At 42.3% G+C, this 15,443-nt stretch overlaps 2 protein-coding genes across 11 annotated transcripts in view; one reads left to right on the top strand and one right to left on the bottom strand.

The window, feature by feature from the left end:
* CDC40 (cell division cycle 40) overlaps positions 1–12,255 on the bottom strand; it is a 37,603-nt gene extending 25,348 nt beyond the window's left edge. Inside the window, exons 1-3 of the mRNA XM_021553761.4 lie at positions 12,043–12,255; positions 2,381–2,467; positions 1,013–1,142 (exon numbers count right to left, since the gene is read on the bottom strand). Coding sequence (XP_021409436.1) covers positions 1,013–1,142; positions 2,381–2,467; positions 12,043–12,237 — 412 coding nt within the window. The 5' untranslated portion in view covers positions 12,238–12,255. The remainder of the gene's footprint in view (positions 1–1,012; positions 1,143–2,380; positions 2,468–12,042) is intronic.
* A 728-nt stretch (positions 12,256–12,983) lies between these two features.
* WASF1 (WASP family member 1) overlaps positions 12,984–15,443 on the top strand; it is an 86,440-nt gene continuing 83,980 nt past the window's right edge. For 3 of the 10 annotated variants that reach the window (XM_085575001.1, XM_085574998.1, XM_021553800.4), the window contains exon 1: positions 12,984–13,202. The gene's annotated coding sequence lies outside the window, so the exon portion shown is untranslated. Of the gene's footprint in view, positions 13,207–13,724; positions 13,870–15,443 lie in introns of those variants that run through there. The other 7 variants (XM_085575000.1, XM_085574997.1, XM_021553799.4 and 4 more) reach the window with 4 other exon arrangements.

Genomic DNA, 15,443 nt, shown 5'->3' with positions numbered 1-15,443 from the left:
TAGGAAGGTGATTTTTGATACAAAACAGTTTGAAAGAAGTAGTATTTTGAATGTAAATATGAATAAAGAAAGATGCAAATCTATTGTGCAAAGTTGTGTGTTGTGATATTTTAAGTTAACACAGGAAGTATCAGATCTTGCCTAATAAACTGAATTTCAAGTATATAAAGGATACTTCATCTGAACAAGCACTTGCAATCAAACTTAAACAGAAATGAAAGCTTACCAAGACACATAGGAAAAAAATTAACCATTATTATATGTAAACACATGGGAGCTTTGCTCTTTCAAATGTTTGCAGAAGAATGTTTAGAATCCATAGCCTTTCCATATTTTTTTCTATCTAAAAAAAAATAACTTTTTCTTACAATTCATAAAAAGTCTGTTTGAACCTCAAGCTTCCCCAAGACTCAAATGTTTTATCTTTCAAGTGCCACTATTTACAAGGGAAAATGTTATTCAGTATAAGAAAGCAGTTATTACTGTGAACACCAAGACAGTTCTTTCGGTCTGTCTTTGCCAAGACTGTTTTAGTAATGCATTCCCATTCTCTGCAAATCTGGTTCATTCCGTTGGTATCAAGAGGCAACCACTGAAGAACCTGACAACTCAATAAGGCTTCTGTATGGTTTAGAGGGAGTCAGAATCACATGAGAGAATCTATTTGCATAACAGATCTACAGTTAGTCATGTAAGGAGTGTGAAATTTTGATTTGTGTTTTCTACACTTGATGCAACTAATGGAAGGATTAATTAAGAGGGGCTTGCTAGGAAATAACAGACTGGATTACAGTTCAAAACAGAATTGCAAAATTAATTTTCCTAAATAAATGATCCATATTATCTCTATTCATATGGATTCTTATTCAAAAGCTTTTTCCCATTTAATTAATTCTGATAAAAAGCAGTTTACAGAAGTTACAGTCCTATTAATTGTTCTCTCAAGACCATCACGATTTGTCCAACCTGGGTATGATAAAGATGGAGGTGAATTCCACTGCTAAGGACTTACCATAGGTTGCAAATGTTCTTCTTTGTTGTTCAAACATGAAATCATTGATGTGAGCTGGTTCTGCATATCCAGAAAGCATGTTTCTAGGTGCAGCCATTTGCTGAGTCCTAAATGGATTTTCTGGTCCAAACTTCATAAAAAATGTTAAAACAAGGTGGAGCAGAATTAGTAATTTGTTATTTTTGTGTCACTTTTTCAGAAAAAAAAAAAAACCACAGAAAAAAAGAGACCTGTGTTTCAAAAATTATAATGCAAAATCACTTCAATTTTAAATTCCTTTGTGACTACTGAATAAACTTCTTTATCTGTTATTTTACATGGTAATCACACAGCTGTTCTGAACAGTTGATTTCAGGATTGAACTTTCTAGCACAGAGCTTTCTGCACAAAGCTGAGGTTGATATGGGCTACTTGACAGAACCAGCACATACCATCATTCAGTATGGGACCAGTACAAGCATTCAAAAGATAAAACCCAAGGCTGTCCTACAGTAGGTCTCCCTAACTAAAACATTTATACACAGCAGCACTGAAGCAAGTTAAAACTAGTACTTTTGTTCACACATCATGACTTTGATATGTTGCAAGCTCGCTTAAGAAAAGGCCATTTTATGTGGTTCCTCAAGAGGCTTTCTAAACATACAGCATAACTAATGTAGAAAATTGATACTGATGCCATATTTGTCTACCTAGAAAGCAAAATCCCTGGTCGAAAAGAAGACAAACTGCACAAAGAAGTAAATACAGAAAAAAGTTAAATGCTTGAACAGCTACTTTTATCTTTCAGATAGCCTGTCAGTTATAACAAAATGGAAAGTGGTTCACATGGTACCAGGCAGTCTAAATTCAGTCTTAAAATGTTTTTCACTATACAAATTTAGCATAGCTCAAGTTACTAAAATTCTTAATACTGATGTGAATAATTAAACTGAAAATACTTTGATTTTAATGTTAAATCGTCCTCTTAAAAGTCTTATATCTGTAAGTCATACAAATATTAACTAATGAGCACAACGAATAAATAGCAAAAATGTGAAAATAGTAAAGGACCACTTCAGTGCAGTTCATGTTTAACTCAGCATCTTTATAATGCTATTTTTCCAGCTTAATTTTTAATTTTCATAGCCATAATTCTGATAAACATTTTATCTCCTTAGAAAAGTTTTATGCAGAATATTAAAATTCAAGCACTAAAAATACCAACACACTTGTTGTGTAGACTGTATTTTTTAGTTTGCCCAAACTATATTCCAAAATGCAGCAAGCATCCAAAGAAGTTGTCTTATACGAAAGTCACACAAAATTTATATAACCTCTTTCCTTGAAGCCAAAGGTGTTTCTGCTCTAAAAACCAGCATTGTTTCTTACCTCAGGTGCAAACATAGTTTCGTAAGTGGGATTGTATTGAACTTCCTTGATAGCAGGATCAAGGTGGACTCCTGTTTCCACATCTTCCTGAAATAAAACAGACACATTAATAACCCATTTTTTACACACAGATATTTAAATATATGACATTACCTTCTTTCAGTCCAAATTAGGGCTGTAGTTCAAATTGACACTTCAAGCATTATGAAAGAGAAGAACACCTTGGCCAAAGTTTCTATTTTACAAAAATATTGATTACAAAACTAATGTCAGGCGGTCACTGAGAAACTTGTCTAAAACAAAAAACTTGAAAATTTTTGCATGTGAAGAAATATTTTTTTATTTAAAGATTTCATTCACACATTTTAAAAACAGCAGCAAGATTGAAGGAAAGCTTTTCTTAGGATGTTTGAAAGGCAGATTTGTAAAGAAGAACCAATTAAAATGGTCATGATTTTAATATTAAGGTATGAAAACTAGAACTCTACAAAAGGTAGAAGGCAGAAATCACAAGTAACTATTCTGAAAGACAGCTGCAAAGAAAGAATTACATATCAACATTACATACAAACATTCATTATAACAATGTTTTTCACAGAATCCAATAATCCCTTATTTTCAAAAGGTACATTTTTATACTGAAAGGTGTAAATGTAATTCAGCTTTAGTACTTAAACACATTTGCAAGTCTAATGTGACAAAAATTTAACTTGATAGATGAAGGGACAAGAAAGAGGGATTAACCAAAAGAATAACTTCAAGCAACTCACAGGGAAAATTTCAGAAGGGCACATGAAGCTGAAATAGAAGACAGAGAAGAAAGAAAATGGCTGACAAGGTAGCAATGCCCAAAAAGACCTGGTTTCAGAGCTTTACGAAGGCTCTTTCACATCAGAACCCCTTCCCTCATCAAAACCTCAGCTAATGAAGGAGAATGTTATTTTGCAGAATTATTACTGCCATTGCTTCCTGTATCTTTATTCTAGAAAAACAGCAATTGAAAACGACTCAATGTGCTAGTATACTGACAAAATCCCTAGTAATCATACTGAAAAAGCTATCTTACCATCACTGCTTAGTCAGTGCTTACCTACAACAGATCCCAAAGCATTTGTGACTTACAAAAGAAAGTGGCACAGACAACCAGATTTTAGCAGTTGCTTCATTAACAGAAAATTATGTCAAATAAACCCTATCTTGTTTTATATTATAGTATCTCAAAAGAACAAAATGGCCCATTCTTAACTTGTTTAATATTGTTAGCTATTCTCTGACATAAGAGAATAGCTAACAGTACTAGAAGAAGCTTTTTCTCTCCTCAGTTCAACAGCAGGTCAATTACAAATTTGCTCATGCATACACGATTTAGAAGATTTTAAAACCTAATTTTCTAGAACACAGAAAACAAAAACAGTATCTAAAGATCTTTGGCTTGTTACCTGATTACATTTGATTAAAACAAATGTTCAACAAAGGAAAATAAAAGAATGTTTAAAAAACTCAAAAAAACCCAAAAACATGACATCAGTAATCCCACAAAGGTTTTTCTACTAAGGTCACTGTCTTAGTAGAATTTTTAGTTCCACCCAGAAGGTTTTACTCTCACCACGTTATCAATTATTTTGACAGGCAGGCCCAGCCATTGCAATGATCTTGCCTGAACCCTCAGCACTACCAGTTCTAGGTCTGACCTCATTTTTCTCATCACACCACCCTTCCAATTCACTAGGCTTAGATGTCAACAGCTACTGGTACTTTCACAGCCCCGACTTTCATACACCATGAACTTGTCTGCAAATAGCACAGCAGGCCTGATCCTGTCACTCAGCAAAAACCCCACACGTTCCCAGCTAGGAGCATACCAAAACTACTTCCCAATCCATGTTACTTACAAATTTACACTTCCTTTCACTGCTCCACGTCATGAGGATATTTTCCACAGACAGTTTTTCAAGTCCCATCATACAACTTACTCTTCTAGCTACACCTCACATTTGTCCACAAAATGCAACATTTGAGAAAATAAAAATTAATATAATTGATAATAAGGCAAAATTTATCTGACCAGTGGTTAGTGACATTTAAACAGTGACCAGCTTACTTGAAATTAGGACAGTTTTTTTCCTGCTCTTTAATCTGAAAATGCAAAAAAACCCCCAGATTTGCAAAAATGCCAAAAATTTTTCAGTTCTGCTATTTTTCCTCCTCTTTTTTTTCCTGTGAAGTTCTATTATATGTTGCCTGGTAATTGAGAAAAGAAACAGATTGTGCCATAGAAGCTGATCCTCTGCTGGCGGATTACAGCAATTTTGGTTCTACTTTGCTGCTGGTGGAACAGTGCTGAGTCACTTGAAAGCCACACAATATGTTCACTCCTAGACTACCACAGGCACATTCTTTCTGTGTGAAAACCACTGAGCCTTGAAATTGAAGCACATGTTATATTTATAAGAGCTATGCTCCTCAAGACCTCCAGTCTTATTCATGTTTTCATGTATTAGGGCATCCAATGACAATCTCATAACGTGCTGCTGAAGCACATAATTGTTATCTTTCCATTACGTCATTTTGCTTTAAACTGTGTAATAATTTGAATGTGGTCCAACTACGTACTCTACTTTCTCAGTATTTTTAAGAATTGAAATCTTGATAAGAACGTAAAGTATTTACACAACATGTTGCCAAATATTAGTCCATGGCAAGCGTTCAAATTGCAGCAGACAAATTATCCTTTGGTCAACATCTGGTAAGTGCCATTTTTTACAGCATTATGAGACTCTAGTAGGTAGCAGAAACATTAAAAATATTAACCTAGGCCATCATTCATTTCACCAATTGCTGAGCTATCTGCATTGGTGTATTTTGGTTGTGGCTTTATTTTTTTATTTTTTTTTTTCCAGATGAGAGGAAAGAACTCATCAGCAGCCTCTGCACAGGGTGAAGATCTCTAGGTACAACTGCATGCATTGCCAGAGGACCATTTCAGTAGAACTCATCTTTCTAGGATCCAGAAAGCAAGAAAAGGTAATACAGGTCTCACAACACTGTCCCTTTATGCTGGCAACAGCCTTAACTGCATGCATTCTAGATGCATTTGCCATAGCTCCAACTGACAGAGAAGGGATCACAGGAGCAGCAGTCTGGCAGAGCTGTGACTGAGATAAGGTAATCTAAGAGATCACCTCTCTGCTGTGCTGCAGCTTTTCCTTTGGTCACAGGAATGATTTATCTAAAAGTCTATGGTGAGCAATCCACCGTGTGTGCCAAGTGTGACACAAGTGGCTTTGTGGGATGGGAAATAATCAGTAGTTAAGCTGAAAGAGGAGGGCATCTGTGAAGGGCTATATATTACCCTAGATCACTTCCACTCTCAAAGTTCCACTCTCAAAGGCACAGGAATCATAAAAGGGGGGTCAAAAACCTCTCAAACAGATATAGTATTCCTTTGGAGAAAGTGAAAAATTCAGCTGCATGACTGGCAGAGAAGCAGCTGGTGTTTGCTGCAACTCAGAAATTGTATTAATATGGGCTTTATGACATGCTGTAATATCATTAAAGGGCTGTACACCTCATATAACTTGGAACCAAAGAATTAAGATTTTAGGAAGTTATGTTTTACTCAATATGGCTATCTTGAAAAACATAGTAGGAAGGAGCTGCAAACTTAGGTCTCTGTGTCACCTCTCTGCTTTTCTCAGCACTTTAACAAGAACCCAGCTGAAATTCAGTGGCTACACTGGATACCACATATCAGGTAAGACACATGCTACTGAAAAGTGTTCAAAAGCAAAAAAAAACAACCCATCATTGAAGGCCTAAAAAAATATGACCTGAATAGAAAAATTGAGCAATCCAATTCAGCACAGAGGAGATTCAGATTATACAACTTTGCATAAATAAGGACATTCAAAACCTGAAAAGGTTCACTCCATAAATCCACTGAAGTTTTGTAGACAGGTTGAATGAATGTCTGTCCACAGACATGCAAGAATCACTGCTGATACAAGGCAAAAAGAAGCAATTATATAATTTCACCAAACTACTTACTGTGTTGGTATGTTGTTTTGGGTTTTTTTTTAATAGATGTGATGTCTACTAACCTGTAACTTCAGGTTGCTTTAGAGTTCAGAGATGATGAGGTAAAAAAAATCTTTTGATAGTTAAATGCTGTCCTTTTGCACCTTTTGTTTAACAAAACACAATCACACTGTTATAGAGGAATGCCACACAGGGCTGTATTCTTGAGTATTAACATTGCCTAAGGAATCTATCTTGAGACAGAAGCTTTTGATGCTAAGTGTAGACAAAGGGGTGCTTCATCATAACTTCCTGGAGATCACCAAATGTCTGGTTCTTTTCAAGGCACGTTCCTTCAGTCCTACAGTCCTTCAGTCCTAAAGCTTGGCCACTTTAAAGCATAAGAAAAAGGACAGGAAATAGGAGGTTTTAGACTACAAATACAATAGATCAGATTAACTTTCCTCCTTAACAGGTTCCTTAAACATGCCACAGTTCTCTTTTTCTTCAAAAAAACTCTTTATTCAAATGCCATAAAAAAATAGTATTTCTATTCTATAAAAATAATATTTTATTACTGAACTATTTTTTATTCTATAAATTAAATTATGTCAAAAAAGCTTGCTAGAAGTTTATTTATGTGCACATGAAACAAAAATATTTCTTAAACAGCAGCAAAATCCCTGTAACAGGCAACAAAGCGAAGCCTTAAGTAAAAATATCAAGGTGCACTGTATACTGTAACACTGGATGCTAACTCTGTTCCTTAGAAAGAATATAATATGGCTTATATTTTCCAGCTTCATCTCATGCAAGCAGAGAGTTTTGATGTCTATATGTTGGGAGGTTTTCTTTTCTTTTCTGGTCATTTCAGATAAACCTACAACATTCGATTTCCCCAGGTAAAGTCATTACTAGTTAGTCAAATAGCTAAAAAAGGGCAGGCTGCTTTGCATAACATTTAATTAGTTTTAATTATCAATCACATTAAAATGTTGTAAATTAAGACCACATCCCAATGAGCCACTGAGACTCAAGCAGTTTGTCACTTATCTATTTTTTGCCTAAACCACTTGGGCTGTCAAATGCACATTATCTCATTCTAAAGATTTACAAATTTATTACCAAGAGATAGATAGCACTTGCAGTGAAGCTCCAACATTAACACATGGCTGTTATCAGCTTTTATTCTTTCTACCCATTCATGTATTCCTAATAGTAAGTGACTGCCTCACTAACTCCAACAGAATAAAAATAAACCAGCAAGAAAAACATATGCTAAATGGTTTTGTTGAACTAGGCTAGATTCCCAGGATCTTGCAGCAAGACAAGTTCTAAACATCTACTCCCTACAAGATATTTCGTGTCAAAGAAAGTTTGAAAACCCACCATGTCAAAGAAAACAAACGTTCCTAACAAGTAACACTTCCCAAGTCTACTAAGGTTCAATCACGGCTACAGAATTGTCACATGCCACTTTATATCTTTCTCTCTCCATAGCTGACAGGATTAGGTTTAAAAACACATTCAGAAGAGTGACTGAAGTCTATTTCCTCCCCTTAAGCAAAACTTTTCTGGAAACCTGCATAGTGCCGAAGGTAAACTAGATTCAAAGGGAACTGAGACTTCCGATCTCTTCTCACATTAAAGACAACACAGATCCTCCAGCTCCTGTACTGGGCTGGGCCAGCCTAGTTATTTTAACCCAGTTAAATGTCCTCTCCTCAAGACTACTGAAGGGCATACCGTCAGGAAGTATCAAAAAATCTGCTCTGATCTGAGTTTACCCTGGATAGAGATCAAACAATAATTGCTCTCTCAAAAGTAAAGCGTATAGCCACAATGGTTCCTGTGAAATGATTTCTTCACAGAAAGTGCAATTGCCTTAATTTCCTTCTACACTTCTAATTCGAAAGTGAAGACGGAATGTCAGCAGTATTAGGGTGATTTTTTCATAGAAGTAGAAACTAGGAAAATGAATTATAATTGGGTTTGACAACTGCCTGGTTTGTCAACTGGGCTCCCTTCCCCTTCTTGAACAGCCTCTATTTACAACACTGTCATGCTTACCTACTGCTTGATGATGTATTTGGAGAAAGAAAGTATCCTGATTAACCTGTCCACTGTTCCCACAAAAGAAAACATCTGCCTTATGGAAACTTGGCATCTAGGGGAGAGTAAGAGCAGAGTATATGATGATACTTCTGCACTCTCCCAACAGGTCTTGGTGGGACTTGAAGAAATCTGTGTATTTATTGACACCTCATCCTTCAATGGATCTCTTCCAAGTACTTACAAGTTCAGACTCTCCTTTTTAACAAAATTCTTCAACACACTGTACTTCTTGGCATGACAATAAGTCCTCCTACTCCACGTTGCATAGAGAGCTGTGTCCTTGTATTTGCTTTGGACCTAACTCCTACTAGACAACTTATGGCTGCTGTAATGGAAGAGACAGCGAATATTTAACTCCCTTTCTGTGCCACTTAATGATTTTGTAGGTGTCTATCATATTTTACACCTTACCTGTCTGTTTTGGCCTTCTCATTACCTCATACAGAAGCAGAACCCTTCTTCAGCCCAGCTGTCCCTCTCTGAATGTCCTGCAGTTACAACAGATCTTTTTCTGCATTAAGGGACCACAAGCACAAATTTCCATCCTCTGTTGTGTTTGCTCAAGTGATTTTAGTGGTGCTAAAACCAGTAACAGAATCATGCAACTTTCATCCTGTGGGCTTTCCAGTTTAGAATGAGAGTAGAAGTATTACTGGATTGGAGTCACCAATAATTATAGCCATTATGTGTTATGAGCAACTTAACATCAAGACCAGCAATAGACCTGTTTCAAGAAGCAGACTGTAAGAAGAGGGTGTAACGAAAGCCACCCCCTCAAACTTTTAAAACACAGTTTACCAACCATTAGTACAGCTTTCAATTACAGAATAATTATTTTCACAGAAATGTGACTTTATGTAACTATGACGTACTTTGAACCAAGGACTCAGCAGATTTCAACCATAAAATTAAATACATGTAGGAGTAACATCTTAGGGATTTATTTGATATGCACACTTCAGTAGCCCAAATGCTGTCAGCTGAATGTGCTAACAACCTGCTATTCAAGAGTGAGGACCTGTGAGGTTCCTGTTTAAAGCATACGTAAGTCTTTGGACAGTTAACAAGCCAAAATTCTGGACTAGAAACAGCTGAAACAGTTACAATGGAGAACACCAACCATTTCAGGTTCACACTCTCAACTGCCAAAAATGCAAGCTGTGGTTGCCAGTAGTTGCCAGTCCTGAGGAGCTACATAAACCTTTGTGCTGGCAAGGCAAAGGTAAAACCTGCTGCTACAGGCTTAAGGGTGGTGGAAAGCACATCCAGTGCTACTTGCCACTTGTCACTAACACTCAGGAAATATGATTTATTAAAAAATACGGATATTGATCTAGTACCGATATCCAACTGTGATGGACAAAAACTCTCTAACAGTTTAAAGTTAGAAAGTGTATGTTTATTTGATGCCGGGCAGTGTGTGGGATAGCTCCCAAATACACACCATACCTTCCAGGTGATTACAGAGTCTTTATCCATACAAGTATTGAATACCCAAAATACAAATACATATTCATAATTTTGGTACATCCCTGTGGGAACCCCAGCCTTATTCTGGGTTCCCATGTGGTGTTGAAATTCCTCCTCCAACTTGTGCTTCCAAAGAAAAACTGCAGGCTTTTGCTGTTCCGTCTCAAGGCAGTTTATTGTTAATTATCTAAAAGATTGTCTTCTCGGGCTGTGGCTGCTTGGTCAGTGGCCCGGGCAGAGACACACACACACACTCCTGACACCCTCCCTGTCTGCTGTCTTCTTCTTTTCTCCCCCCGCCCAGGGCTGCTGCTTTCTTTTATATGATATATTACATATTACATGTTTATAGTTTTCCCCCAATACCTACTACCTATATTACAAAGTGCTTTTCTACTCTAAACCAATCTGTGAGTGCCAACATCACCAAGAACATAGAGGCAAGGAAGAAGAAGAAGGAAGAACAGGATCAGCCCACTTTCCTCCATCTTAGAACTTCTGACCCCCATGTACAAAGTAAAAATCCCCCTGTACAATACTAAAAAATTTTCCCCTCAACTTTGTAATTACTTCTACTATAGTATCTAACCTTTTGTGACTGCTTGTTCCACCTCCAAAGTTGGTAACTCATTCCATGGCTCAAACTCAAAATCACAGCTGTTTCCAGCTGCCTGCCAGGGTATAAAATTCTTCTGACCAAGGCCTGGAACCTCTAAAAATGTCTGAGAGACATTTTGAGTTCCCACACATCCCATTCCCCGCTTTGTATGCTAATCACTCCAAAAGCTATTAAGCATGAGTAGTTTGTCCCTTGAAATGGGTCGGTGGTCCCTTTCATGGGGAGGGGTCCCAAAATGAGGAAGTAAATGAAGTCTTCCTCGTTCTGACCTTTCTACCTTTTCAATGCAAATATGACAAATGAACTCTTGGTAGAACTCCCATTCCTTGTCTTCAATTGGTTTCAGAACAGAGGAGGCCCACAATTGTCTTATGTTCCTAAACACTATTTGTCAGTTTCTATATTCTTCATTATAAACCCAGCTAAATAAACATTGTGCTGACAAGCAATCAGTTATTAGTTAACTACTAACTCCTAACTTCATCAAGGCCTACTCATTTATTATTATTATTTTAATTAACTCTAGTAAGGCTTATTTCTAACTAAAATCTTAGCTCCTCTGAAATCTCTAAATTCCTTAAAGTTTATGTTTCAAATATTATAGATGTTAATCGGCGCTTCTTTTCAAATGTGCACAAGACAGCCTGCTGGATGCTGTGACTTGAGAAGCCAGATTTCCAAGCCTCTAAGAGATAAACAAATGTAGTCACTATACACAACACAACATCTACAAAAAAATATGATAAATTGTGACAGGAATTAACTAATGACAACAAACTGAAGGAGTCCATCCACCTCTTGGTCACGAGGCAAGAAACTTTTCTAGCATGTGACAGCAGGACAGTAACAACAGTTATCACGGCAAGATGCCTGCTTTTGATTAGTAATTTATTGCCTGTACAAAAAATTCCCAAGCTAAACCAGCACCTTGCCCACTCCCCTTCTGGTATCACAAAAGTGATGTGATACTGAACTTGGAAAATAAAGGTTCCCCCGGCAATAACGAAACACAAACACCAATCAGCTTTCGGGCTGCCCTTTCGAAGACGACTCAGTAGCAGCCACCCTACGAAGTACCGACTTCACCCCATCACCCGGAAAAGCCACACAGGAAAACACCTTACATAGGGAACAGCAAACAAGTATCTAAAGAATCGGAATCGAGGCACGCTCTGAGATGGAGTCAGCACGCTTCGATAAACTTGACCCCCGCGGCTGGAATCCACGGGAGCTCCCCGACCCACGCCCTCACCGCCACAGCTCCGACCCCCACACCTCCAGGCAAGGCAGGGCAGGGCCAGGTGACGGCAACGCACTCCTCCCGGCACCCCGCCCTTTCCGTCCCGCTCTCCCAGCCTGGGGCTGCCCCCAGCACTGTCCCGGGCCGGCGGGGCGGACACAACGCGGGCAGGCGGGCGGCCCGGGCCCGGGGGCTGCCTACCTTCACGGCTACTTCCGGGGCCGCATCGACGGGCAGGGCAGGGGGCGCGGCGGGCGGCGCCCGGAGGTGCAGCACGGCATCGCGGCTGGCGAGCACGGCGGCGGAGCGCTGGGAGCCGCCCTCGGTCTCGGGCTCCGAGTCGGGCTCCGAGTCAGAGCCACCGTAGGAGGCGAGCGCGGCGATCGCCGCCGACATCTTGGCGCGGGGGATGACGGGAGGGGCAGGTCCTGGCAGCTCCTCAAGGCTCGAGGCGTCCCTTCCCCCGCAGGAGAGGAGTGGAGCTGCGTCTTAAAGTTGTGGCTTATCAAAATAGAAAACACACTCTAAAAGTTAAATTTGGTTACAGAATATACAGGCATTTGATGGGAGAACATCCCACTTGGCTGTTGATGGTGCTTAACCTTTCAGGACTCCATAGTAGGACTACAAGCTCCAGGATGCAACGCGGCGCCGCGCTCGGAAGTTTCCCCTCCGGCGCTCGCCTTCACTTTGCGCGGCGGCAGGGGGGGAAATATTCAACCTCCCGGGGAGAACTCCAGCCGCCCGCTTCTTCCCCCACACAAAGCGTCTTCGCTGTCTTCAACAGAAGGCAGCGGAGCGCAGAGCTCAGCCCTGCAAGACCCCGGGTTGTCATCTTCGGGCTCCCGCCTACTCCGGCCCCGTGCCGTGCACGGAGAGCTCCGCCCCCTCGCGCTGATTGGCCGCTGACACAGCCGGCTTCTGTTACGTCACAGCGGCGGGACTCCGCCCCACCCGCGCCGGGGAGAGGGAGCCCGGCGGGCCGGACTGTACCACCTGCCCGCCCGCGGGGTGGGGGGCGGCGGCGCATGGACCAGCCCGAGCGTCGGGCGGTGGGGGGGGGCGGCCGGGTTCGGCCGCCGGGTAAACAGCGCTTCCCCCCCGCTCCCTCCCGCCCGGCTCGGCGCGCCGGGAGAGGCCCCGCCCCCCGCGCGCGCACACACGCGCACACACACAGAGACACGCGCGCGCTGCCCGGTGTCTATTGTGAAGCCGCCGGGGACGCTCCGCGCCCGCCGCCGCCCCCCGAAACACGGAGCCGCCGGCTGGGAATGGCCGGCGCCGCCTGAACTTCCAGCGCCCCGGCGGCCGCGGAGGGAGGGGCTGAGGCTGAGCGGCGTGAAGGTGCGCAGCGAGGGCAGGCGAGTAAGTGCCCCCCGCCCCCCTGCCTTCCTTCCCTCGCGGTCTCTGGGGCGGGCGGCAGGGACCGGCCCCCGCTCCCCATCGCCCGCGGAGCTGCGGGACGCGCCTACCCCACAAAGGGACCGGCGCTCGCCAGGTGTCGGTCCCCTCCCCTTTGTCCGCGCCCGCGCGGGGGGCGGCGGCGGGAGGGTGTGATGGAGGGAAGCGGGGAGCACGCCGCGGAGCCGCTTTCCTCCGTCTCCCCGCAGCCCCCGCGGGCAGGGGCATGAGGGGGGCGTGTTGCGAGGCGGAGGAGCGGAGGCGGCCGCACTTGTGCCGGGGCACGGCGCTTCCCTCTCCTTCTCCCGCTGTCGGCCGCCCCGTGTGCCCGCGGCGGGGTCGCTCGGCGGGGAAGGGGCGGCGGAGCGGGGCCGGGGTCAGCGCGCGGGCGGGCGGGGGGCGGCGGGGTGACGTCACCGCCGCCAGGTGCGGGAGAGGCGCCCCCTCCCCTCCCCGCCGCGGGGCCGGGGCTGGCCAGGGCAGAGGTGCGGACGGGCGGCGGGACCGCCGGCCGGGGCGCAGGGGGATTCGGTCCGGTTCCAGGGCAGAGCTGCCCGCTGGAACACTGCTACCATTGTTAGGAGGGCTTGGAGATCGCGGGGGATGGCCGGGAGCGAGGAGAAGCACGTAGGTTCCAACTTCTCCCAGCCCGCTCCCGAACGCCTTCCTTTGCGCCCGCGGGCAGGAGAAACGGGCAGGACGGAGCGCCGGGCGAGGGCCGGCTGTAACGCCAGGTGCGTGCATTGCACGCGCTTGCACCTGGAGCGGTACAGTGCCGTGACTTCCCTTCGAGCTGCATGTGCTTTCAGAATTAAAGTGAGCGCACAGTGACATCTAATTGTGACACAGTGGCATTTAATCTGATTAAATGCTCTACTTTGAATTTTCCACCCTTCTCAGCGGTCACGGTTTGACATATTTGTTTTCTTAGCTTGAGAAGGTATCACTTGGTTTTATTTGTTTTTTTAAAAAGGCTAGAATAAATCTAGCGGACATATAGAAAGTGTTGGTAGTGTGGAGTGGAGCAAGTTGCTGCATTAAGATCTGTTCTGTTAGACACAGGTATGCTATGTTTTTGTATGCTAGGACAGGATTTAGGTAAAAGTCGCACACATTTCAACACCAAAACCTTTTGTTTGCATCTCCAACAACTGAAATATGCTGCATTGAACTAGCATTTCATATGGTAATGAGCTGACTTTTTAATGGTAAATCTATGGATGATGAATCCGTAAGTAAGGAAAGCTATATGAAGCTTCACATGAATCACTGCTTATTAATATCAAAAGGGGCTCTTCCCCTGCAGTCAGTTGGTTTATTGGCAGCAATTGTTAACTGATTCCATATGACTGCATTCCTTTTTCTCTTGGCATGCAGATCGTAGGTATTGTCTGAAGTTTAAAGGTGTGCTTCCTGAAAAGTGAAAAATTTCAAGGCCTATTTGTGCAACCACTGTGTGATATTTCATCTGGAGAACTGTGTTGAAAATTATTAAAGTAGTTCTGCCTTGTTAACCTTGAATTTTAGGTGTTTGAGTCACAAAGCTTTGGTGGCTGACAAGTATGTTCAACTACGTTGTATTCAAGCATCCAAGTTTGCTTGCCAGTGAAATGTAATCATCTGGGATTCTGGGTGCTTTTGTTGTAGAACCTATGAAAATCACTTACTGGTTTAAATTAGCTGCCTTTCTGGTACCAGCAGTAGTAGATAAGCAAATACATGTGAAGGCATTCAGGGCAATACTGTCTGAAGTTTCCCGTTGCTTAAATAGTAGCAAAGATTAATTTTCAGCAAGCAAGTCAATGTCACTCCTGGGTATGAAAAACTGACCTGACTATGCTTTGAAAGTGTAGATGGCTAATATACACCATAATCTAAAATCTGGTTTTGTCAGAAAAGCTGAGGAGTTGCTCCTGGTCATTTGTGTTGAGCTAATATGCTGGCTTATCTTGACTATCAATGGCATATTTGTAATTTCAAAAAGAGTTTGATTGGTATAAAACAAACTGAAAGGATGATACAGCTTTTCTAAAAAGCTCTGCTCATTGATTGCTGTATGCTGTATGTTCCCTTTTAACCGAGTTCCATAAAATGTGTTGTTATGCGTTGGATGCTGCTGGTTCTGAGGCAGACTGAAGTAGTGGGTGGGAGGTGGTTTGGGTTGCTTGGCTTTGCTTTCCATCCAGCTTTTTCACTGCTGC

The sequence above is a fragment of the Lonchura striata genome, chromosome 3 (assembly GCF_050655825.1).
Source record: "Lonchura striata isolate lonStrDom1 chromosome 3, ASM5065582v1, whole genome shotgun sequence".
Taxonomy (NCBI): domain Eukaryota; kingdom Metazoa; phylum Chordata; class Aves; order Passeriformes; family Estrildidae; genus Lonchura; species Lonchura striata.
Note: the sequence above shows the minus strand (reverse complement) of the source record. Positions and strands in the feature narration are given on the sequence as shown.